At 48.2% G+C, this 25,626-nt stretch overlaps 1 protein-coding gene across 1 annotated transcript in view; it reads left to right on the top strand.

Moving 5' to 3' along the window:
- Positions 1-25,626, top strand: part of VAT1L (vesicle amine transport 1 like) — a 149,695-nt gene that overhangs the window by 57,666 nt on the left and 66,403 nt on the right. The window contains exons 4-7 of the mRNA XM_086688855.1: positions 4,812-4,954; positions 15,166-15,269; positions 17,483-17,538; positions 21,515-21,709. Coding sequence (XP_086544981.1) covers positions 4,812-4,954; positions 15,166-15,269; positions 17,483-17,538; positions 21,515-21,709 — 498 coding nt within the window. The remainder of the gene's footprint in view (positions 1-4,811; positions 4,955-15,165; positions 15,270-17,482; positions 17,539-21,514; positions 21,710-25,626) is intronic.

Here is a 25,626-nt window from a genome sequence, read left to right as displayed (position 1 = left end):
GGTCTGCAGGTAAATTGCAAAATCCTTTTTATTGAAAATTCATTCCACCTTCCACAAATGTTTATTGAGTCCGTGCCATTTGCTAGGCACGTGGGAGAAACGAGGATAAATTAGAGGCACTCACCTTGGGAGTTGGAGGAGGGAGAGTACAGATTCGCTATACATGTGAGGAAAAGCACACATTGTGCTTAAATACAGAGTGCTGAGTATTATTTACTTTAGATCATTGAGGATCTTGCAAGGGCCTCTCATTGCCTTAGTGAATTAATAGAGAGCTCAAGCTACAAACAGGTGTCCACTGAATTTGGTTTTCCACCCATTGTTATTTACATAAGAATATGTTATCATATAATATCGTGTAGAATACTTGCATGTTTTGCTATTTACATTAATTATATATTATATGACTATATAATATTATTTTATTATCATACTAATATTTTACAAATGGAGTATTATATACTAAAATTACTACTTATATACATGTACATGTTTATATAATACTGATTATACATATACGTATACTAAATATATATTCTAATTATACATATTTATATTTCTGCATTTTGTATTATGTAAAATACTCATAGATGCTATATAAACATAGAAGTAACCCAGTTACTTATAACATCTCAGTTTGCTACCACACATTTCTTCTTATTTAAAGTGGAAACGGTGGGGCACCTGGGTGGCTGTTAGTTAAGCGTCCGACTTTGGCTCGGGTCATGATCGCGCGGTTTGTGAGTTCAAGCCCCGCGTCAGGCTCTGTGCTGACAGCTCAGAGCCTGGAGCCTGCTTCAGATTCTGTGGCTCCCTCTCTCTCTCTGCCCCTCCCCCACTTGTGCTCTGTCTCTCTCCCTCTCTCAGAAAATGAACAAACGTTCAAAAAAATTTTTAAAAATAAAATGGAAATGGTAAAGTTCTGCTTGGGTGAGATACTAGATACGTTAATCGAATCTGTGCTTTACTCCTACTCTGCAATGCTAAAGGACGTAGCGATCTGCAAACTGATAAGGGACTTCCCTGTCACATCACATTCCTGTTTCTCATGCATTCATTCATCAGGTGTTACCAAATCCGTTTTATGTGTCAGGCTCTGCCCTGGGCACTGGGGTACAGAGCCAGATATATGGCGCGGTCCCTGGCCTCATGGGGCTCACAGACAGATCAGTTAGCAGCCACAGAAAGCCATGGTGGCCCCTGTCCCAGAGGAAGGAACCCCAGGTCTATGGTAGCACTAAAGGAGGCACCAAGGGAAGGTGGAGGCAAGCGCCTGGGGAGGTTTTCTAGAAGAGGAGTTGCCTAGGTGGTGGGGGGCCGGGGCGGGGGGGAGGGGCTGTGGTCTGAAGAAGAAAGTGGGAAGAATAGGCATGGATAGGGAGGGGACAGCCTGTGAGAAGCTAGTGTCAATGCTCAAATAGCGTTACACGTTCAGGAGAATAGGATCATGAATTTGCTGCTTCTGCTGACGTAATAATAATAGCAAGAAAACCTAACAGCATTCAAAGTAGTAGTGACAGCAAATACTGAACATTCTAAGCCCTTGGATGCATTATATCAAATCGTCCCACAAGAACCTTATATATAGCATTGCACGCTCCATTTTAAGATGAAAGACCAGAAGAACTGACATGTTACTCAAGGTTGCTCAACTGGTGGGTACAGGAGATCAAAGTCCGCCATCTTACCCTACTGGCCTTGGACTGGGTGCCTAACCTTTGTGAACCTCATTCTCCTCATCAAAATTAGGTTCGAAGTTCATTTTGAGGACACCACGGAATGAGGGTCACATAGCACCAGGCTCGGCGAATGGCAATCGGGGGTGGATCGAGGGCCGTGTCTTGTTAGGGAGCAGAGACTGGAGAAGTGGAGGGAAGCCATGTTAGTGAGATGGACTGGGCCACCTGCCAGAGGGCCGGCCCGTGGGATAAACCGAAGGGTGTGCTTTTCTTTCTGAAAGCCAGTGATAGGCATTGGGAAGCTTTGCGACCAGTCACGAGATGCTCAGGGTTGAGTCTGAGAAAAACCACTCTGTCCAGAGGGTGACGCGGACACAGCCAGGCCAGCCAGAAGGGTGGTGTCATCATCCAGGTGAGGAAATGCAACAACCCAGACTACGAAGTGATGGTCACAAGGGTGTGGAGTGGATGCAGTACCCTAACTGGATGTGAGGCCAAGGGACCAAGAGGAGTCCGGCGACCCCCAGACTCCTGACTTCAGCCGAGGGACAGGCGAATGGTACAGTTTTCACCCACTGAGGCAGGAGGTACAGGAAGAGGAATGTTACGGGTTGAACCATGCCCCACCCCACTGATATGGGGAAGTCCTGAGCGCCACTATCTCAGAATGTGTCCTTATTCGGCAGTAGGGTCCTCAGAGAGGTAATCAAGTTTAAATGATAGGACTGGCGTCCTTCTAAGAACGGGGGACATCTGGACACAGGTTGGCGTAGAGGGAAGACCATGTGAAGAGGCCTTGGGAGAAGAGAGCCATTTACAAGCCAAGCAGAGAGAGCTGGATCAAACCCTTCGCTCGTAGTCACTGGGAGGACGCAACCCTCCCGACGCCTTGATTTTGGACTTTCTGACCTCCACGAGTGGGAAGCAAATTTGTTGGCTGAGCCACCCAGTTTGTGGTATTATGTTACAACAGCAACCGGCGAATCAATGCAAGGAGTAAGTCATTTGCAGATGGCCAAGAATAATGTTTTGGATGAGTTGAATTCGATGTGTTTTGGATAGCCAGGTAGAGACAGACAGCCCAGTGGTCATTCAGTACACAAATCTGAGGCTCGGTGGGGGGGGCCCAGAGATAGAGATTAGGGTGCATATTCATTCCCGATACTCTCACATCCATCTACAGCACAGTGTGACCAGTACATAATAGGAATTTGGAAAAGTAGTTGTGTGAGTAAAAGTCATGTTGGCCTAAGGACAGTGGGCAGGAGGGATCAACTAGTTCTGATGTTTCATCCCAGCACAAAAGAGGTTAACCCTCCAAACCCTGTCGAGTTTTAGAGGATTGCTGCACTGGTTGTTGATATTTCCACTCGCCGAGAAGGAGAGTCCCGTATTTGTTCTCTAAAATCAAATGAAAAAAAAAAAAAATGAACCAAATACCAAAGCTATTCTTAGAACACAGAATGATAGCCTGTCTGGAGTCTTCGGTTCATGCCCATGTCTTAAAATGTTGACCTCCAAATCAGTAACAGGTCTATTTTAGGGACCAGCTTCAAAATCTGCTTAGCTTAAAATGTCAAAATAAGTAGACAGCATGGCATTATTGAAAATGGCAATAACTAGAAGTTAGGAGACCTTGCTTTGCATCTCAGATCTGCCTCTGAAAACTGAGTCACCTTAACCTTTCTGAGTCACCTCTCCCTCATCTGTAAAACAATGATGGGGTGGGGATAATTGGATGATTTTCCAGCTCTGACATTCTATGATTCTCTCAGTGTTGCCTTTCATTGCGAATGCTGGGAAGAAAAAAAAAAAAAAAAAAACATTTCCAGAAATAGGCCTGCCAACCTGATTTAGTCCACCAACATGAAGGCATGTAATGAAGTGTTAGGCAGAAGTTACATTTCACAGGTGACTTCGGTAGAATAATTTCTGCCTCCTTAAGATGGCAGGTGGAAAGCTGGAAACAGTACCTGGTTTGGGAAGGCACCTTAATTACCAGCAAACTGGGTTTTACTGGAAGATTTCTGACTTCACATGATCGCAGGATTTTGTCCAATGACTTACATTTCTGACCCTGTTGAAACAGGACATGGAAAAACCACCCATGTCTAACTACATTTGTAATGTCTCTTAGACCCCTCAATATTTAAACCTCATGCGTTGGGCTCTTCCTCATATGCCTGGACATCCCAGCCCCAAAGGAGTACAGATGATTCAGATTTACATGTCATGTGTTATGCCAGGTGCTTGACCCGTGTGACATATTGCCTCATTTGATACACCGTGTAGCCGATCCCGTCACCATATCTTCTCCGCACTCAACATTGCTGACGGTTGTTGACTTAGGGCTTCCGTCCGGCTGTGGGAGCATGCTTGCCTCCACAAGCCAGAGGTGCCTGGGAGTTACCGCTGTAGAAGCAACCCCCGACTGATACAGAGGGGAATTCGGGGGATCAAAATACTCCAGCCTCCTCACCATGTGGTTGGGATACCTCTGAGTGTATTCTACACTTGTGCACGGGGGTCCTCAGAGGGACTGAGTTCCAGTTACCCACTGGGTGCTGCCTTGAAAGCACACCCTTTATTGGCCGCCTTCGATTTCTGTCTTGATACCCTGGTATTTCCTGTGGTCGTATTCCAGATGAGGTACTTGCTCTCAAATCTTTGCGTCGGGGTCGGCTTCGGGGGGAATCCAAACCCAAACAGCTCCCGAGACCCGTATGGAGCAAGTACCATTACTGCTAAGGTTAGATGAGGAGCCTGAGGCTCAGTGTGGTTAAATGATAGTTGTTGAGTCTTGATACCGTGGCTTTGCTGGCTTACGTGGATTTTCCTCCACCACCCCTAGTTGTCAGCCAAGGGAGACTATGTCCCCACCCCGGGGACATCTTGGCATTTTTGGTGATCAAAACTGAGGGGAGCTATCGGCAGCTAGCAGGTGGAGGTAGAATAATTTGGTAGACATGCTGCGTAGGCACCTTACAAAGCCCAGCGGAGCCCGACAAAGACTCATCCAGCCTCAGAGAGGTCAACAGCGGCAGGGTTGAGAAGTCCTGCCCTACACCCAGCGAGACCGGTTGTCGGGCGGTGACCCTCCCGTGTGACCGGTGTCTTGTGTTTCACTTCCAGGGTCAAGCTGTGGCTCAGCTGTGTTCCACTGTCCCCAATGTGACTGTCTTTGGAACAGCTTCTACTTTCAAGCACGAAGCAATCAAAGGCTCCATGACCCACCTCTTTGACAGAAATGCAGACTACGTGCAAGAAGTGAAAAGGTAAGGTGTGTGCTCTAGAGAGGGCCAGGTTGGTTCTTGCTCTTCTGCCTCTTAAAAAAACCAGCGGCGCTCATTTAGACGAGGGCCCGTGATAGTAACAGTGATAGTAATACTAGGAAACATACGCCGGGGGCTTGATAACACCAGCTCTGTGCTGAACACTTCACACGTATGACCTCGTTAGATTCTCGCAACCCTGTTGGTACCGCCATGTGGAGAGGACGATACTGAGGAGCAGTGCGGTCGGGTGACCGGCCGGCGCGAAATTACGATAGCTGCTCTAATGCGACCTTAACGCAGAGAGGTTTATTTCTCATTCACTCACATACCAGACCAAGGACACGCGGACTCCAACCTGGGTGTGACCGAGGACCGCCGAAGGGCCAACATGGTGACACGATCAGATTGGAGTTTTGAGGAGTGCAGAGAATGAAGGGGGGTGGGGGGTGGGAGGCTGCAGGCAGGGAGATCATGTTGTTTATCTCCTATGGCGGGGAACGTTGGTTTATAACCCGACTCACGATCCAGGAGCCACCGGCTATGGCCTTGTGCACGTCAACACAGGGAATCAGGTAGAAAACCCAGCTGCCTTGAGATGGTTTGTGGGTCACACCTCTGCTGCTGCCCTTCTCCACCCCCAGCTCCTGAGGGGTTTCAGAGGTGTCTCAGGGCTGTTGTTCTGGTCTTTTCTTTGCCCAGCAGTAAGTTGTAAGATACAGAGAAATTCAGCCGTCCGTCTAGCCTCATACTGAAGAACTTACTGCAACCTGAAGGACTAGAGGATGAGAGGTCTGGTGAGGGTGACAGACTGAGACAGATTAGGTGACATTTGGGGAGTTTTTTGGAAAGGAGAGCCTTCTGATGGTCTGGATTTTCAGGTTTGTTTAAAAAAATTTTTTTTTCATGTTTATTTTTGAGGGAGAGAGAGAGAGAGAGAGAGAGAGAGAGAGAGAGACAGAGTGTGAGCAGGGGAGGGGCAGAGAGAGAAGGGTCTCCGAATCCGAAGCAGGCTCCAGTCTCCGAGCTGTCAGCACAGAGCCCGATGCAGGGCTCGAACTCACGAACCATGAGATCATGACCTGAGCTGAAGTTGGCCACTTAACCCACTGAGCCACCCAGGAGCCCCTCCGATTTTTTTTTTTTTTTTATTTTAAAGATTTGCACAGAGTTCAAGTCTGTCCCGATATCTCCAGTAGGACATGGAAAGAGAGCTCCAAAACTTGATATTAGAAGTTCGCCACCTGTTTCTCAGATATGTAGATACTGCAGGCATATTTTAAAGACTTCCGGCATAGACTTTCGCCTATTTCCGTAACCCTCAGGTAGCTCTTCCTTTTTGTAACTTGCATCTCTGGAGCTGTGATCGGGAAAACGGACTGCCAGTGTCCCTCCAGCAGTCTTTGCCTTTATCCCCTTAAGTGATATTTTGGCAAACATCCTTTCCTCCATTCGTACCCTGACCTGCTTACTACCAAGTGTCTCTGATGGGCCAGGTGCTGTGCTAGGGCAGAAGATCCGGCAAAAAACCACCTTGAGCGTCACTATCTTTGTGGAGCTTTGAGTCTAGTTGGGGAAGAGGGATAAAAACACTCTTTTAAAAATGGATTGGTTTATGCTTTTGATACGTGCTCTGATGGAGATATGCAGGCTGCTGGTGAACATATGCAGACAGGGAGATTAGACATAGCGTTCATCCAAGAGTGAGACTCGGGCTGAGCATTAAAGGATGAGAAACGGGCCAAAGGAACAGCATTTCTGACTAAGTTGAACAGCACGTGCTAAGGCTTAGGGTCAGGAAAGACTTGGTTAAATTCAAGAATCTGAAAGGAGACCAGAGGAGCTGGAGGTACTACAGTGTGGGAAGCAATGGGAAAACCAGGTCAGGAGGTAGCTACTCTTCTGAAAAAGTGACAGTCTGGGGCACCTGGGTGGCTCAGTAGGTTGAGCTCAGGTCACTTTGGCTCAGGTCACAACTTTGGCTCAGGTCCCCATCTCCTGGTTTGTGGGTTCAAGCCCCGCATTGGGCTCTGTGCTGACAGCTCGGAGCCTGGAGCTTCGGATTCTGTGTCTCCCACTCTCTCTGCCCCTCCTCTGCTCACGTGCTCGCTCTCTCTCTCTCAAAAATAAATAAATATTAAGATATCAAAAAAAAGGGACAGTCTGCCTTCCCCATTTTCCATGGAGAATTTTCCCATCCCCTTATCCCTTTACTGTCCTCGACCTACCTTCCTAGCCCGAGTCAATGATTCCTGCTGATGTCAGAGGAGCAGAAAGGGACAGCATCTGAGACCCGCGTTCCCACCACCTTCTTTCAAATGCGACTTCCGACAATTCCTTAGGTTTTTAAGCAGAGACCCTGGGATTCAATTAAAAATCACTAGGAAGCCACAGATAGGTTCATTCTCTCTCCCACCACCCCTGCCCTCAGGAAAAAATTCAAAGGAACAGGCACCTGCTGCCTGTTGCAGAACCAAGTAAATGCTTTGGCTTCATGGTAGGTGTTCAACATATGCCAACAAGGTGAATTATAGCATTGTCTGTTACAGTGAGATTTCAGAACCAGCCTCCATTATCAACAGGAGGAAAACACTTCAGTGCATTATGCGACACCCACGCGCTTGAATATTATGCAGCCCCTAAAAAAAAAAAAAGATAATTATGAAGATTCTGTCACAAAATGAAAAAATACCCATGGTAGCATATTGAGTGGGAAAAAAAAAAAGCAGAATGCCAAATTCCAGCTACACTGTGATCACAGCTTTGTATAAATTCTTGGCGCATAAAGACAAAAAAAAAAAAAAAAAAATGAAAGTGGTGGGAAAAAATCTAACCACTAATATGCAGCAGGAGTAGAATGCAGAGTGATTTCTCTTTACTTTTTGGACCACGGTTGTTGTTTGTTACAGCGTTTGGTGGTGATCCACCAGGAAAAAAAAATATTAACATAAAATTTCTTTTTTTTTTTTTTTTTTTTTTAAATTTTTTTTTTAACATTTTATTTATTTTTGAGACAGAGAGAGACAGAGCATGAACGGGGGAGGGGCAGAGAGAGAGGGAGACACAGAATCGGAAGCAGGCTCCAGGCTCTGAGCCATCAGCCCAGAGCCTGACGTGGGGCTCGAACTCACGGACCGCGAGATCGTGACCTGGCTGAAGTCGGACGCTTAACCGACTGAGCCACCCAGGCGCCCCTAACATAAAATTTCTTGAGATGCAAACTCTTTGTTTTAATTTTTTTTTTTTAATGTTTATTTGTTTTTGACAGAGAGAGAGAGAGAGACAGGGCATGAGCAGGGGAGGGGCAGAGAGAGAGGGAGACACAGAATCTGAAGCAGGCTCCAGGCTCTGAGCTGTCAGCACAGAGTCGGGCGCGGGGCTCGAACCCACGAGCTGTGAGATCATGACCTGAGCCGAAGTCGGACGCCCAACCGACTGAGCCACCCGGGCGCCCCAAGATGCAAACTCTTTTATAAGCCAGTCAACTGCTAAGCTGCTTTGAACCCGTTCTCAGCCTTCCAGCACGCATTGTAAAGGGAATGGGGGCAAAGTGTTTATAACACAGACCGAACCTTTACGTCACTCACCCCTTCTCTGTCTGACTATGCTTGAACCAAACAGAAGAGTGAGAAGCTTTGGATTCTGTGCATCCAGCAGTAAGGACTTCCAAAATAGAGGAGAGAAAGACGAGAGAGACCACCGAGGTGGGCAGCCCCCAGCGGGGCGCATGATGGATGGGAAGCATCTAAGTAGGTAGAGGGAGGTGGGGAGCGAATCCCAGCAAGGTGCGCGGGCACAAGCAAGGAGGATAATTGCACCCGGCTTTGCTGGTCTCCTCCACTCTGCTGACCCATACGATTAGACCATCGTTCATGCACCTCGGGTGGTGCTGTGAGGGCAAAGTGCCTCGTTTTACAGCTAAAGAAACTGAGGCAGCGGAAATCGATGAGGTGTAATCACTCAGAACAGAGAATGTGATCGAGAAAGGATTCCTAGATGTAGTATTGACAAATAATTGTCAACATGTACTAAGAAGCCTCCTATGGTCCAGGGACGGTGCCTGGCACCCTGTGAAAAGCCTCTTGTGCACGGGGTACTGTGCTCAGCCTCCTGTGAGAAGCCTACTATGTGCCAGGAACTGCACGCTGCCTTCCGTGTGTCAGACCGTTGTGTGTGCCACACACTTCTCTGGGAGAAGCCTGCCCTGCACCCTGTGCCGGGCACCCTGCAATGACCTCATCCTCCCATCATGAGCTTGGAAGTGGTTAAAGTGATGGCACAGATGAGTTCTCAGAGAAAAAGGAATTCAGAAAGAGAAGCACTGAGCAGAGAGCCAAGGATCCAGCTGGAGATGAAAGTAACAATAAAGGGGGAATTAACTTCTTGGCAAAGTCAAGGGCTTCTCTCCCAGGAACGGCCCTGGTGGCCCTACTGCCGCTCAGGAGGGATTCTTCACTGGATCCACATGGGCGGGAAGCAAAGAGGGGCGTCCGTGATAAAGGGGCGAGGGGTTGGGGACCCAGGAAGGACAGGCATGGGAGCCTTCGATCAGCCATTCCCAAATATCCTTCTGCTGAATTGGGCCCAGAGCATCTCTGAGCTGGGGCTCTTTCTGTTTGGGCTTTGAGTGTGCCGAGATTTATGACAACAGGAGAAAGCCCTCCCCCCCGTCTGCTTCTGTGTAATTATGATTACACACACACACGCCAGGCGGACACCCCCAGAGATTTTCAGTGGCGGGGGCGGGGGGGGGGAGGTGCTAATAAATGAGGATGGCCCCTGACTTTCTGAGGGGCTGCCTAACTCTGCTTGTGAATTTCATGATCGTTCCATTAAAAGGAGCTGCTAAGGTGCCCTTCACTGTGAATATGAGTAAGGGAGGCCCTGATTCCAAATAGACCCGACTGAGTCCCATTCTGTCTAATCCCCTGGTTGGGCTTGTAATGATTGAATGGGGGTGGGGCACTTGATCCATTTTGAAACTCCCCTGCAGGCTGCCCGGGGAGCAGCCCCCAGCTTTGTGCAGCCCCTGCTGGGAGCCCGTGTGCCCACTAGTGGCAATGACGGTCACCAGGGCTGACCACAGCTCATCTTAGGAAAGCCGGCTCTGCCTTTGGTGCCCTCACTTGGTTTCTAGATGTAATGGATGTAATGGTTCAAACCAGAGTCCCCGCCCCCCCCCCCCCCCCCCGCCCAAATCCCATTCCTGCAGTGGCCCCTTCAGTATGTTGCCTGACCCCGTGGAGCCTCAGTTTCCTCATCCATTACGTGGGGATGATGATGGCCCCTGGGTTACAGGGTTGGCGTGAAGCGTCCTCAGTGAGACGGGACTCAGGAAGCGCTCAGCACTGTGGCTGGCACCTCGTAAGTGCTCTTGAACGTGGGACACCTTGTGCTAGCAGGGTCAAGGGTAGCCAGCCTCTGCTCTAGTGGTTTCTGGGCTGGTGGCTCCACCCACCCTAATGGTTGTCTGGGCTAATGGTTGGGGTTGTTGACGTTTTGCAGTCTTTCGTTTATACTCTTCCCACACTGAAAGAATTCTCTTTAAGTTGGCCCACTCTGAAAAAATAAAAAAAGCTACTGTGGACCCAGAAGCTACCATAAGCATCATGTTCCATGTGCAGAAACTCACCCAGGCTTCACAGAGGAGCCTGGGGCGGGTGTTATCAGCTGCATTCCCTTCCACAGTTGGGGACGCTAGACAATGAGAGGCTAAGGAACTCACCTGAGGTCACACGGCAAGTAAGTAGCAAACGAAGTGCTAAATACTGAGATGAAATTCAGATTCCTGAGCCCAGTGCCCTAGGGCCCTAAGGCCACCCCCACACCTGCCCACCACCCCCATGTTAGTTATCAGCTGTGGCACACACTCTTGTGTCCTTCTGGAAGGAGACGGTGTCCAGACAGGGCCTCCCGTTACCATGGTTGGTGTCCCAGAGCCTCCTCCTTGGGCCTATTCGATGCTCACTGCCCCAGGTCAGCCTATCACAGTGTCTTCTGCGGAATGACTTTCCTTTGGCACCTGGCCGATTCCTCTCACCCATTAGCACTCAACAGAAGGACCATCTTCTGTCACCCCAAGTGGCTCCGTTGGAGCTATGGTGATTAGGTCTGGGCTGTCCATTTAGTCTGTCTTCCCTGGTATGAACTCCTGGATGGCAGGGATTAACGTGAACCCTCATCTGTGTACCCCCAGCTCAGCACACCCAGTGTCCAGTGTGACCTAAGCACTCAGCAAGGGGTTGTCCAGTGGCTGGAAATTTAGGACCAATGTGTAGGACCCTGACCTGGGGCCTCTCCTAACATCTAGCATGACAAAAAAGGAGCTTAAAAATAGAAACCTCTTGGCCTCTCTGTTTGAAGTAACATAGTCTAACTCCGGGCATGTCTATATTTTTTTAATCTTAAAAAAAAATATTTTTGAGAGAGAGAGAGAGTGTGTGCGTGTACAGGCAGGGGAAGGGCACAGAGAGAGAGGGAGACACAGAATCGGAAGCAGGCTCCAGCCTCTGAGCTGTCAGCACAGAGCCCAAAGTGGGGCTTGAACTCAAGAACCGCGAGATCATGACCTGAGCCGAAGTCAGACGCTTAACCGCCTGAGCCACCCACACGCCCCTCTGTATTTATTTTTAAAGACAGCGTTTAAACCAGAATCCTTCAGAGACTGCATGAAATTGACTGCTTCCCAGAGCTGCTTGCTAAAGCAGTGCTTCCGTAATTGTACTGATTTGAACATTTATTAAATCTTAAGTTCAGAACGGTGAAAAGGCCATGGCTCTGGAATCACACTGGACCGCGGTTTGAATTCCAGGTGCACTAGTTACGTAAGCTTGGGCAAGGCGCTGCATCCGAGAACCTCCATTTCTTCCTCACAAAAGTGCAGTTAAAATGCCTGTCTCATAGACATGTCATAAAGATTAATTCTGCAATGCCCGGGATACAGTAGAGCTCAGGAAATGTGAGTTCCCTTTGAAGGAAGCACTCAGATAGCAATGCAGAATGCCGTTCTTAAAATGTTTCCTCGTTGCCTTGCGTTCATTCACTCATCATCCACTCATACAATCCATCAGTATTTGCTGAGAACTAACACTGTGTCCGGCAGGATGACAAGGGCTGAGGATACGACAACAGGCAGCACAAACACGGTCCCCGTCTCAGGGGGCTTACATTTTGGCGGAAGAGACAGACAAACAGAATAATCGCAGCCCGTGATAGATACTGAAGAGTGTCTTTGGTATAGACGCGAAAGCGCAAAGGGAACTGAAAGAGAGGCCATCTGGGGCTGCCATTTCAGGTGGTGTGGTTAGTTACAGCGTCTCTGGGGAAAGTCTCATGTGGGTTAAGACGTGAAGGATGAGAAGGAGCCAGCTCTAAGGAGAGCTGGGGAAAGGCTGTTCAGGCAGCGATTCCAGCACATGCAAAGGCCCTGAGGCAGGAAGGTTTCAGGAATAGCCACAAGGTCACACTGCCCTGAGCAGTGAGTGGCAGGTGAGGAGGAGGGAGTGGGCAGTAGGCTATAGGTCGCCCCTTGCTGGGGTCTGTTCTGCATTTCCGCAGACCCAGAGGAAAGAGCAACGGGCCTAGATGGATGGGGCAGCTGTGCCTGGCAGTTTGGGGCAGAAAATGGGCGCTCACAGGTGGAATCCAGATGTGAGGAGCGTCAGGCAAGAAGCGAGCATTTGGGCCTGGGCAGGTCCGTCAGGGGTGCCCCAGAACGTGTGCACAGCCCAGCGTGTGAGGGCTGCTCCTGAGCACAGGTGGGTGTCTTGCAGTAAAGGAAGGAGTTCCCGGGGAAACGGAGTTCACGTAGAAGACTAGGTGGCTCAGGAGGGCTGGCAGTAGAAGCAGTGAAGGGTCCTACCTCCTCAGCAGCGAACACACTTGGCAGAAGAAAGACTTGGCAGAAGTGAGGAAGACAGGAGCATGGTCACCCAGCCCGTGAAGCAAGGTGGAGACCTGATCGCCGGGGGTGAGGCACCAGCCTGGAGCCCACCCAACCGTGTGTGTGCGTTCCAACCCTCGCCTGCCTCTCGGGTCTCACCTCAGCACGCTCCCTCTCATCTCTACTCCAGCCAAACTGGCTGCTTCCCAGGCTTCCTGCTCACAGGCCTCCTCTCACCACAGGACCTTCACACATGCTGTCCCCCCCCCCCCCCCCCCCCCCGCCGGGAACACTATTCCTGCCACTCTTTACCTAGATAACTCCTACGCTCTGCCTTTCCCCAGGGATGCCTTCTTGGGCGTACATAACTGGGCACACTAGATTGACACAGTCTCGTAGCACCTTTGTGGCATTAGACCCCAGTCAGTTTCAGTCTGATATTCATTTGTGAAATATGGGTTAACATCTGCCCCACAGAAGTTCTAAAAGGGGAGGAATCAAATCTGTTTGGTCTCACCACTGTATCTCTGCTGCCTCGTGCAGCGTCAGGGCTAAATACTTAATGAACAAATTAATTATTAATAAAAAACAATAATGCTAGCTTGACTCTTCAGTAGCTGGCTTAGACCAGTGGTTCTCAAAGGGTGGAGCCAGCATCATCAGCATCCGCATCTCCAGGGAGCCTGTTAGAAATGCAAATCTTTGGGGCCTGCTCCAAAACCGACTGAAGCAGAAGCTAGGAGGCGAGGGGGGAAGGAGGGCAAACTGCAATCCGTTTGAATGAGCCCTCGGGGAGATCCTGGTGCCCACTTCGGTTTTAGATCCACTGGCCTCATTCCCTATAGTGGGGAATTTATTTTTATTTATTTATTTATTTTTAATTTTTTTTTTCAACGTTTATTTATTTTTGGGATAGAGAGAGACAGAGCATGAACGGGGGAGGGGCAGAGAGAGAGGGAGACACAGAATCAGAAACAGGCTCCAGGCTCTGAGCCATCAGCCCAGAGCCTGACGCGGGGCTCGAACTCACGGACCGCGAGATCGTGACCTGGCTGAAGTCGGACGCTTAACCGACTGCGCCACCCAGGCGCCCCAGTGGGGAATTTATAAGTGAACTTATAAGTGGGACTTGAACGGCCCTGTCTTTACAGATAACCGTTCCATTAGGCAAAAGCTGAAACTAATCTTTTTTGTTGAGCCATTGTGATGATTGGACTTTGGACTTGACCTGAGGGCTTTAAAGGTCACGACTCAGCTGTGCTGGGGCTTGGGGCAGGTGACTTAGCGTCTGAACCGTAGACATACACGTGCAGTTTCCTACTGGGGAAAACAGGACCCAGCTGTTGACTTGAGTGGCACTGCCTGAACTTTGTTCAGAGGTGAGGGTGGCAACACTCAGCTCTGTGCTAGACAAGATAATCCTGCAAACTCACAAACTGAAGCAGAGCAGGGCCCAGCCACAAGCGGGTGCTCCGGGGGCTTGAATATCTTCCCTACCGTCGCTGGAGACTTCCTGTTGGCAGTTCTCTCCCGCATCATATCTTCTAACACTGGAAGCCCACCGATGTTTGTTAAATGCATAAGTGAGTGAATCAAGGAATGTATACATAAATGAATGGAAGAAGGGATCAAGAAATGCTTCGTCTGCTTAATAGAATACAAATGTGGATCCTCTCTGTTGTGGAACCTTCTACTGCAGAGAGGAAGATCCTCTGTATTTAGCCCTCTTCCTCAAAGATTCCATTTTTGATTGAACCCAGAGATGGAATGAATAGAAGTTTGTGAGTTAACTAACGGGTCTTTAGAGCTCCACTGAGGAGGCAGGGAGAAGGGAAGAAAAGCTAATCCCTGCTAGACGGGAAACCTCATGACGACGGGAACATGTTGCTTTTGCTCCCCACTCCGTCTCCGGCATCTCAGACAGAGCCTGGCCCATTACCCAAGCTCCACAAACATCAATTGTTGAGCGACTGACTTACGGAGCGACCGTTACGTGACTGGCGATCGGCCAGGCATTTCATGGGTAACCACAAAGGCTCGCTGCCCCTAACAAAGGAGAAGGCCGCATGGCATGGCTGGATGCAAATCCGGGTATCTGGCTGTGATGTCCATGCTTTCCCGCCTAACCCGGGCTGGCCCCTGGTAGCAGCCACCGGCCAGATTCTTCGTGGCCTCCAGGTTGTGAAATTCTTGTAGTTGCATCCGGGAAGGTAAACCCACCTCCCGGCCTTCTGGGCTATTTATGGCCGCTCCCAGAGCCCTTGCTGTTCCTGGTTTGGTCCCTAACATGAGCGTTACAGTATCTCTCTTACTTTGTCTTCACACCTCTTAGAATCTCTGCGGAAGGAGTGGACATTGTACTGGACTGCCTGTGCGGGGACAACACTGGAAAAGGTCTCAGCCTTCTCAAACCACTGGGAACCTACATTTTATACGGTAAGTGCCGAAGAGAAGCAGAGATACGGTCTGCAACAGGGGGCACTGCACCTGTGCTTACAAAGGCACTGACAAATGCCTTGTGTTGATATGTTGGGGTAGCGAGACGGGGGGCTTAATTTTTAAGTGTTTTCCATAGTCTCGCTATTGCCAGTCGTTATTTTCAATTATAAAAGCAAGCGTATATGCCTATTGGCCTGTTAACCCCATGAATACTTCTCATTCCAAAAGGGGTAAAGCAAGACCAAGCTGGTGTAGCCATTGAGATAGGACTTGACCCACAGAAGGTGGCCCAGGTGGGAAATAGTACTGGCTTCGGAGGAAGTCCAAAAAAAATGAAGGAATCAAGGACCCACAGTAGGACGGGAGGGGGCGGCAAGGATATGGGGGTTTTAAGGGAGATTCTCCACCATCGGAGATGAATTTGCAAAGCACAGCCTCTTCCTCTTCTCAACTCCTCCTGTGTGTCCTAATTCCAAAGAAGCCCTGGATGGCTGGAGCACATTCCCTGATAACGCTCTTGAGTTTGAGCGGGAATTTATGAAAGTTCTCTGGGAGATTTTCTCCATCAAAATGAGACCCCAGACCTTCCTCCTCTCTTCTTTCTCTCTTCTGTCACACGATTGTAAACTAATGTCAACATGAGTCTCTACAAAGTCAAAAAACCATCTCTGAAGCCAGATATCACATTCTAACGCCCAGTGATCCTGGGGCTATCCAACGTTTGAGAGTTTTAGCACTTCTGTCCCCTGTCAGTCTGATAGCAAGTTGAGCCTTTGCTCTGTGGAACTCAGAAAAAGGTGCTCATTTCCCTGCTATTCACTGAGAAGCTTCTTAAAGAGTTATTTGAGAGGTAGAAATATTCGAGCATCTTTTTATCATCATCGTTATGACGGAAAGAGAGGAGATAAGCTTCCCATTGCTGGAGCGTTGCAGTATTTTCAATAGCGGTCACACGTCTGAAAGTCTTTGGAGGTGGATGCGTGATTCTTTACCCGTTCCCACTATTTATAAAAGGAGTTGTGAGCGTCAGTGCACGATGCGGGGATACCAGATATGATGAACATGTGAGCTGTACTCGCTTCGGGAGCACATATACTAACGCTGACTAACATGTGAGTCAAATGTTAGACGGACAGTTTATTCGTTCTTATTTATTTGCCAGTTCTGTTTTTGCCCCAGTTCCATGATGCCATTTGGAAGAACATAATTTGACCGTCTCACATAGCATCTAGTTGATTGCATCAGTTACTAGGTAACGAGAGCCAAGTACCGTCCTGCTTGGTGATAAAAACAGAAGCAGTGATTGAATAACTGGCTACTAGACGACACAGGCCAAATAATGAGGTTCAGAATATACACTGTTTTTTCATTCACTAGTGGCAAAGGACTAAGAAGGACTTATTCCCAATCTTTGGGGACAAGGCAACAGAGTTGTTGAAAAGACACCAATGTGGCATCTGAACTGTTAAGAGCTCTCTCATCCACTCCCTACCCCCAGGAACCACACAAAGGGAGCTTTTTCTCCCTGTAAGAACATCGTAGGAAATCCTCCTAATTCCCTCCCTCATCCTCCCGTCGAATACTGCGTGTTCCCATCAGCAAATCTCCATTTCTCGCACCGTTTGTCTCAAGCGGTTTTGACCTTCCTGCTCAGATTTCTTTGGAGCTGGTATGTCGGTCACATCATTTCCTTGGCTCGTGAACCTATTTCACCCTCATTAGCTCTTCTGTACCCCATTTTTTCCACCCGTCTAACTTCTAACTCAGCCCCACCTCTCCCTGCCACTTAAGTGCCCAGCCCAGATCAGAGCCCCTTAACTGGTGAAGGAATCGAATTCAGACCATGAATTGGGCTCACCTAAGACTTCATCTCCAGTCTCGAAGAATGGAACCAATAAGACATTTCAGGAACTCATCATTTCATTAGAGTGTGGGCCTAAGTCACATTTTTGCTACGTGCCCAATTTTCCAAAGTAATGGCAGGGTCACCTTGAGAAATAGTACTTTCTCTGATCCCATGACACTTGGCTGAAATTAAGTCAACCTGACGCCACCCATCCTCTCCATTTCCCCCCTTGTTCCGAGGCCGAATTGAAGTTATTTTCAAGCTCTTGGCACTTCTGGACCAGACAGTTGCTATTCTTCCATGTGTGGCAAGAGATGCTGATTTTCATTAGCAATAGTTTGACTTGGGAATGCTTCATTTGCAGGTTCATCCAACATGGTGACTGGAGAGACCAAGAGCTTCTTTAGCTTTGCCAAATCGGTAAGTATCCAACACACGTCAAATGTACTGTGGTAGGTAGTGTGGTGATTTGTGTGTTGTGAGCTCCTCCATGTAAAGACATTGACCTAATAACCTAAATCTGGTGTGTCCGTCCTCTGTGTCATTCTTTTTCAATATAGACTGCATTCCCATCATGCTCCTTACACATGGGCAAGACCGTGTGCATAGTCTGGCTGCTTTGTCTAAACGAAGCAGAGAGGTGCGAGCCTCAGAGAAACTCAAAAAAGCTTTATTTTGATTTCAGCAGAGATTGCGTGAGTTTTTGTGTTTCTTACCCCTGGTCAAAAATAAACTTGGCATTTCATGCATCTTCTTTGCTCCGTGGAGAAACCAACCTTGAGTGTGGCCACTTTCTGACCGGGTCTCTGGGGGGGTTCTTAAGATTTTCTCTGTATCTCCGTTCTACTGAGCTGGAGATACAAATGGGATCCCACAATTTTAGCAAGTCCCCAGGGTGATTTAGGACACAGGCAGATTTTTGTGTTCAGTAGCTTCAATAGCTTCAATAATCATGCTCTGCATGTAACGGTTACTTTGCAACTGAGAAGCCACATCCCCGGGCATTCCAAACTATCCAGATCTATATTCTCACCTAGAGCAAACACTTGCTAGAAGCAACTTATTTGGGCTTGAACTTCAATTTTTACCGCTGCCCCCTCAACAGGGAATTCTGCTTCCTATGAGAGCTTGCTTCTGTCTCCTCTCCTCCCCTCCCTGCTCCCCTCCCCTCTCCCCTCTTCTCTTCCTCCTTCCCTCTCCTCCTCCTCCTCCTCCTCCTCCTCCTCCACAGCAGCCAGGGTAGCACTGATGGACTCACTCACTTTGCAAGCATCTTCTAAGCACCTACCCTGTGTGCAAGATACCAGAGTATTGCAGTGAATGAGATGGGTTCATTGCAGCCCCTTGGGCCTCCTACCTTCTAATGAGGGAGACAGACTGAAACAAGTAAAACAGAATTAAGAAGAGGATTATCATTATGGTCATAAGAACTCTGAAAGGGATTGAAAACAGGGTGCAGGACGGAGTGGAGGCATTTTGAATAGGGTGGCCAGGGAAAGCCGTAGAGAGGGTTTTAGAAAGGATTCTAAGTGTGGCACCCTGGGGTATTCATGTGTCCCTTAAGTGGCCAAAACTGGCTGCGAAAGGCTTCACCCCCGAACATTCCCTGGTTCTGGAATGATCAGTACTCCCTGTCCTGTGCGAGTAGAAGTAAAGAGGCTGTCTTTGTGTTTGAACTTCAGCATTCAGGTCAAGGAGCGTTGCAACTACAGAATCTGCAAGGGAGCAAGCACGGGGTGTGATGAGGGATGCTGTCTGAGCAGCAAGTCCTCTGAAGACAGGCTTCATGCCTCTCAGAGCTGTTTTGTGGCTGTAATTAACGTGATGCTGACAGCCTGCTGTGGGTAACCACGTTGACCCAAATTGCAAGCAACTGGAAGAATGTTTTCCCTGTCTCCCCCAAACGCACAATCACAGCACACGGTGTTAATGCAATGACTGCCGTGGGCCCAGGTTCAGTGAAAGCTCTCGTAAAAACACCGCCAGGAGGGAGGTTGAGACTCTCCTGCCTGAAACGGGGGTGCCGATCACAAGAAAGCTAAATATGGGGGGTGAAGAACTACCTTTCAGGGGCCTGGCCCAGTATTGGTTGGTCAGTTGGAAGCAACATGAAGGTAGGGCGTGCCAAGGAGTGGAACGATGACTTTGTTCTAGAAGGTTCTAGAAAGGAATTTTCTTCTATACATTGGAGAAAGGCTTAGAAATTAAAGGCATACTTGGAACCATACAAGAATTTCTCACTCGGATGTCCTAAGTATGTTCTACCTTAAAACCCTTGCAGAACTCGAACTCGCTCTTGGCCAAACATGCCGTTTGCTTTTAGACCATAAAGATGGTTCACGACGGTTAACACCTAGAAAGCAACCTGACTCCAAATCCAGAACTCTCCACTAAATCAAAAAGATCCCTTCCAACTTAAGATAACAGAAATATTTTATATTTATAGAAATATTTTATATTTATATTTATAGGTCTATATACAGACCTACTCCAGGTCAGACACTGTTGTAAGGACTTTGTATATGTTGACACATTTACTCCTCACGATGATGCCATGAGGTGCAGTAGGGAAACTTAGCATAGAGAGGTTAAGTGGCTGGCCTCAAGTTGCACAGCTATTAAGTGGCAGAACTGGGATTCAAAGCCAGGCTCTGGAGCCCACTGAACTACAACTGTGCAGAAATCGCAGAGTTAGCAGGCACTCGTTTCGCAAACATTTACCGAGACATTGCAGATGCACCGTGAAACAAGTCATTAATCATTTCTCTGCTTTGTTTTTGCGGCAAGCAGCCCATGGCCAAATAAATGTCTCTCCTAGAGCTGGCCTCTGGGCCCTCAGGGAGTGTACCTTAGTAAAGAATTTTGTGTGTGCATCTTATCCCTGTTTTCAACTTGTCTTTCTCACACGTATGTTCCTAACAATATGATTTTCCCGCTTAAAAAAACATACCAAAATCTTTTGTGAGCTTTTGGGAGCTTTTGGGATCCAGGAAAGGCAGGATGTAAATAAACACACCAGTAATGTAAACATTAGGAATGTTCCTAAGGACCCATCACATGCCTCTTGGCCTGTGCATTAAACCGTTAACCAGGGGCGCCTGGGTGGCGCAGTCGGTTAAGCGTCCGACTTCAGCCAGGTCACGATCTCGCGGTCCGTGAGTTCGAGCCCCGCGTCGGGCTCTGGGCTGATGGCTCGGAGCCTGGAGCCTGTTTCCGATTCTGTGTCTCCCTCTCTCTCTGCCCCTCCCCCGTTCATGCTCCGTCTCTCTCTGTCCCAAAAATAAATAAACGTTGAAAAAAAAAAATTTAAAAAAAAAAAAAAAAATAAACCGTTAACCATTTTGCGTTACAGCCTTCTAGAAACTAGAACTTGGAATTTCTAAATTCTAACCAGCACCAAAGAAGATGCAGTTAAACTAGAACAAAACCGTTGGATAACCATTTCTGCAGTCTGTTCATGGGTTTTTTGTTTTCTTATTTTCATGTCTGGCCTGGGGGATGAGAGGCTGGAAAAGAGAGAGTCACACTTGTCACTTGGGTGTCCCCCACCTAGGACCTTAGTGGTACTGGCATCTTGGGCTGGACTACTCTTTATCATAAGGGGCTGTCTTGCTCACTGTAGGATGTTCAGCACCATCCCTGGCTTCCACCCACTAGATGCCAGCACATGCCTCTCCCTTCCAGTCCCCACGACAAAAACATCCCCAGACACGACCAGATTGTCCCATGGGGAGTAACACTTCCCTCAGATGAGAACCACTGGCTTAATCCCATCCCAGTGGCTTCACAGTTCCATCACACTATTTCTTCTGCCTGGGTTATGCTCCCTTACTCTCTCTCTGCTGGATTCCTACCCAGCTCTCCAGGCGTGCCCTTATTGGCCCTAGAACGCCACTCCTGTGGCTGGATCATCGTCCCACCAAGTCCCCACCACACTCGGCGGCCTTCGCTGCCACCCTGCCCCTTCCCCAACCCCGTCACTGCCACCACCGTTCATACACCAAACTCTCCCAGAAAGCTGAGAGGTAGTACCCGGCCCCTGTCCGTGGCTGAGGGAAACGAAGCACACAGAAGAACAGGGGTTCGAGTGGTGCAGCCAGGACCCAACTCCAGCGCGGACCGTCCTAACCCGGGGCCTTCATGTTCCGACGACACGAGGCCTGATGGTTGTTTTCAGAAAGTTGGCTTCTTGCCCCTGCCTAGACACCCGTGCTCTGCTCCTAAGCGTCACCGTGCACTCACAACACTGGCTGGAGAGCTGCTTTAAAAATGACCCCAACACGGGCCACCATTTGGCCGCCTGGAACCCGCCACACTGGGGCCCCATCTGCCGCCCACAAGGCTGTGACCACGACCGGCTCCGGTTCCCTGTAACCGACACCTTCTCTCCTTCCAGTGGTGGCAGGTCGAGAAGGTGAACCCCATCAAGCTCTATGAAGAGAACAAAGTCATCGCAGGATTTTCCCTTTTAAACCTGCTCTTCAAACAGGGCCGTGCGGGCCTCATTCGAGGAGTAGTGGACAAACTCACTGAGCTCTACAACCAGAAGAAGATCAAGCCCGTGGTCGACTCCCTTTGGGCCCTGGAGGAGGTAAGAGTGGTGGGTTTTGTTTCCCCCCAGCAATTAATCTGTTTTTAGTCCAGGGAGATTTGGGCGGCCGGGATAAAAATAATCTTTCATGCAAAGGTTATTCTCCAGGTTTGTTCATTTCAAATGACAGTCCTAAAAGTCATTGTCCTACCGTATCACGCTTTAGATGTAAGAAACCCTTTGAATTCCATAGTGGTTCTCAACCCATGTGCCTCAGCCTACTATTTGTACCATGAATCCCTCTCAGGCCATCAAGTTTTAATGGGTGTGGACAATCCACCGGGGTTCTAAGAAGGTATGGATATGGCTGCAACATCATTTACATTATCACCTTGTGGGCATAGGACATCCAGGTTGGGGCAGACCATGGCTCAGAGCTGAAATGTTTTGTGTGCTAAACCCAGATGCTTGGAGACCCTGGGGGACGAGATGCTGTTGGCTGTCACACTGGGCATTGTAATTATTCATGAATCGTCGGATCTGGTATTGGGCCGTTTTCGTTAACCGATCTGCCAAAAGTTCTAGTGTGTGAAAGCGTTCCTTAATCATGAAACAAAACAAAACAAAACAAAACAAAACAAAACAAGAATCCCTAATGTAACCTTCACTGCAGCAGGTAGAATGTGCTAGGTGGAGGCTGGGTCTAGGAAATTCTCCAGGATCGGGGAAGTTTTGGACATTTGGGAAGCCAGTCGTGGTAGCTATCTGTGGGGAGAAAATAAAGAAGTAAAGCCTAGATTTCAAGGGGCATCTCACTGAGAAATCTTCCTAGGTCAGGCTGTTGGCTGTGGGAAGCTGTGGAGCCCCTGAGAAAGATCTTAAAATATGTGGGAATGTGTTTTGTGTTTGTGTGGCTTTTGCATTTTGCATGGGTGAGTGCCTTACAGTACAAGAACTTTTTTGTACTTTTGGGAATCACAGACATCCTTGAAAAAAGCTAACAAACATAATGGTCTATGGAACAGAGGGTAGGTATTGTCCTGGAAATAAAGCTGGTGCTATTTGCCTAATGAACTAGGTTGGCCAAAATCCAATGGCTTCCCTGAGCACAGAAATTGCCTCCCAAAAAACTTTGTGAGGCTCCATGTGTAATCAAATAGGACTGGTTCTGGATGCTGTATATGCTTCTCTGATCTTGCAGAATCATGAATGGTCTTTAAAAAAACCCAACAACCGGGGCCCTTGGGTGGCTCAGTCGGTTAAGCGTCCGACTTCAGCTCAGGTCATGATCTCACGGTTTGTGGGTTCGAGCCCTGTGTCGGGCTCTGTGCTGACAGCTCAGGGCCTGGACCCTGGTTCGGATTCTGTGTCTTCCTCTCTCTCTGCTCCTCCCCCACTCATGCTCTGTCTCTCTCTCTCTCAAAAATACATGAACATTAAAAAAATTAAAAAAAAAAAAAACAAACACCAATCACCAAAACCCTTGTGTCTTATGGTGAAAGAAATATATGCTTATTGTAGGAAACTCATAAATTAAGAACAAAAGTGTAAGGAGAAAATGAACATCAAGTCCACACTCCAGAGACTGGCTAACACTATCACATTTTGGTTTGCTTCCTTCCAGTCTTTTTTCTTTTGCAGATGGTCACTGTGATTCAGCTGCTTCTTAAATCAGATAATCAGGCATTCCTTCCGCTGTGTCATTTCCAAGATGGCTAGCTTACTGTTATACTCTTCTTGAAAACGTTTTAATTTACCGAGTCAGACATCCGTACGGTATTGGCTGTGGTATCTCAGTGGTGTAGACGGGCTGGACTACACGGGTACCGGTTCTCAGTGGTCAAGGACAGAGAGAAAACTGGAGGTAGTCAAGGTCAGGGCTAAGAGATGATTCGTGAGACCGAGCCCCACATCGGGCTCCACGCTGACAGCACAGAGCTTCCTTGGGATTCTCTCTCTCTCTCTCTGCCCTCCTCCCATTCACCCTCTCTCCCACACGCTCTTTATCTCAAAATAAAAAAATAAACAACAACAAAAAAGAAACGATCTTGTTCATCTGTTGACTTGTTGAGGCTCTGCCTCCCTTCCACAAGGAAGTAAACCCCAGATGAGGAAGGACCCCAACTGTGCCATTCAGGACCCCAGTGCCTGGCCTGGAGTCAATACTCAATAAACACACATTACGTGAGTGGATTGATGAGTCTGGCAATATACAGAAATATGACTAACTGGGTATTTTCTATGTTCAACAGTAAATATTTGTTGAATGAATAAATGAATGAGTGAACAAGACGTAACTAAAACAACGTATTATTACTTTAAGACAACTTGGGCTCAATTGACATTTTGGCTGAATCATCCTTTGCTGGGGGTGGGGTTGTCCTGGGCATCGTAGGAAGTTTAGCGGCATCTCTGGTCAGACACCAGCTGTGGCAATAAAAAATATCTCTAGACACCGTCCAATGTCCCCTGAATGGGATAGGGAACAGGGGCGAAACTGGAACTAGGTGAGAAACACTGCTTTAAAAGAAGTCATATTGGTTGAGATAGTTACGAGGAAAACAAAGGAATTATAGGTTCCTCTCGAAAGCTAGTCACCCACAAAGGGAAGACAGACAGCTGCTGCCTGTTTGCCAACAAAAACGTCCACAGCCACTCATCAGTCACACCCACCGACTTTCCGAGGGTTCTTTTTCGACGATATTTGCAGACATCTGTTTAGAGCTGCATTTGGGCAAAACCCAGCTATTTCTCAAGCCCATGCAGCTGTCCTGGGCCAGAGGAGAATAGAGCATGCTTATTACTTGCCAACCGCAGAAGGATGACCATAATGATGTTTCCCCTCCCCTTCGGTAAATGATTTCACAAAATTGCTTTTCAGGCTAGCTGTGTAACTTCATCGATGGAACAGAAAGCCCATAGGGATTAAAAGAAAATTTTCTTGGGCTCTCCGAGCCCTCAGACTAGAAGATTTAATAATTTCAGAAACGATTTAGGGTTTCTTTCTAGCCATCTATCTTTGACTTTATTATAGATTTAATACACGGAGCAGAGAGAGATGTTCCGGCATCAGATTTGCCTCCAGATATTAAACGTGCAGCGGGACATTAAGTTGGAAAAAAGCTCCTCTTTCCAAACAGTTCAGAGGTGGGAAAAGGATGAAAGATATATATATGTATCTGTCAACCAAGAGTAGTGACATTACTGAGACCTACTGTGTGCTAGTACTCTTTCATGATGTCGAGTCTACAAAAGAGACAGACGTCTCGTTCCCCGACCCTTAAGTTCATGATTTAGTTTCTGAGACAACACTGAGGTGTTTAGTCGTGGGGTCCTGCTTTCAAGTGCAACCTGGATTCAAGAGCTAGAGAGAATAATGTTAAGTGAGAACGAATGCTCAGAGGTGGTTCCGAGAACGAGGTGGGGCTTGGTTGAAGCTGGAGGGATACGAATTCTTTCCCTGATGTTGGGGTTAAAAAAAAAAAACAAGGGATTACGAGCATGAGGGACAGTGACAAAATCTCAGAAGCAGGGGTGAGTATGGGGTCGGTGGGGTTGAGAGTCTGAGCTAAACACGGCAGAGGTGGCTGACTAAGGAGGGGAGGAGATAAGGCTGGTTCGGTCAATGGAATCAAATCCCTGAGGCGGTCACTGCCAAGCAGAGAGGAGCAGTTGACGTTCTCGGTGAGGCAACTCCTCTTAGAGAGCGTGGCCCAAGGAACATGGTACCATCTGACCCTTTCAATTCCCAGAAGCCCTTCCTGGTCCCAGTATGACACTAATAACTAATAACACCTGGACTATGTCGCTGTCGCCTCTGGTTAAAAATGTCTTCTCCTGAGGAGCCTGGGCGGCTCAGTTGGTTGAGCATCTGACTCTCGATTTCAGCTCAGGGCGTGATCCCAGGGTTGTGGGTTTGAGCGCTGAGTGTGGAGCCTGCTTGGGATTCCCTCCCTCCCTTCCTCGCCCTCTCTCTC

Source organism: Puma concolor, chromosome E2, assembly GCF_028749965.1.
Source record: "Puma concolor isolate L17-30 chromosome E2, mPumCon1.1.hap2, whole genome shotgun sequence".
Classification (NCBI taxonomy): domain Eukaryota; kingdom Metazoa; phylum Chordata; class Mammalia; order Carnivora; family Felidae; genus Puma; species Puma concolor.
Note: the sequence above shows the minus strand (reverse complement) of the source record. Positions and strands in the feature narration are given on the sequence as shown.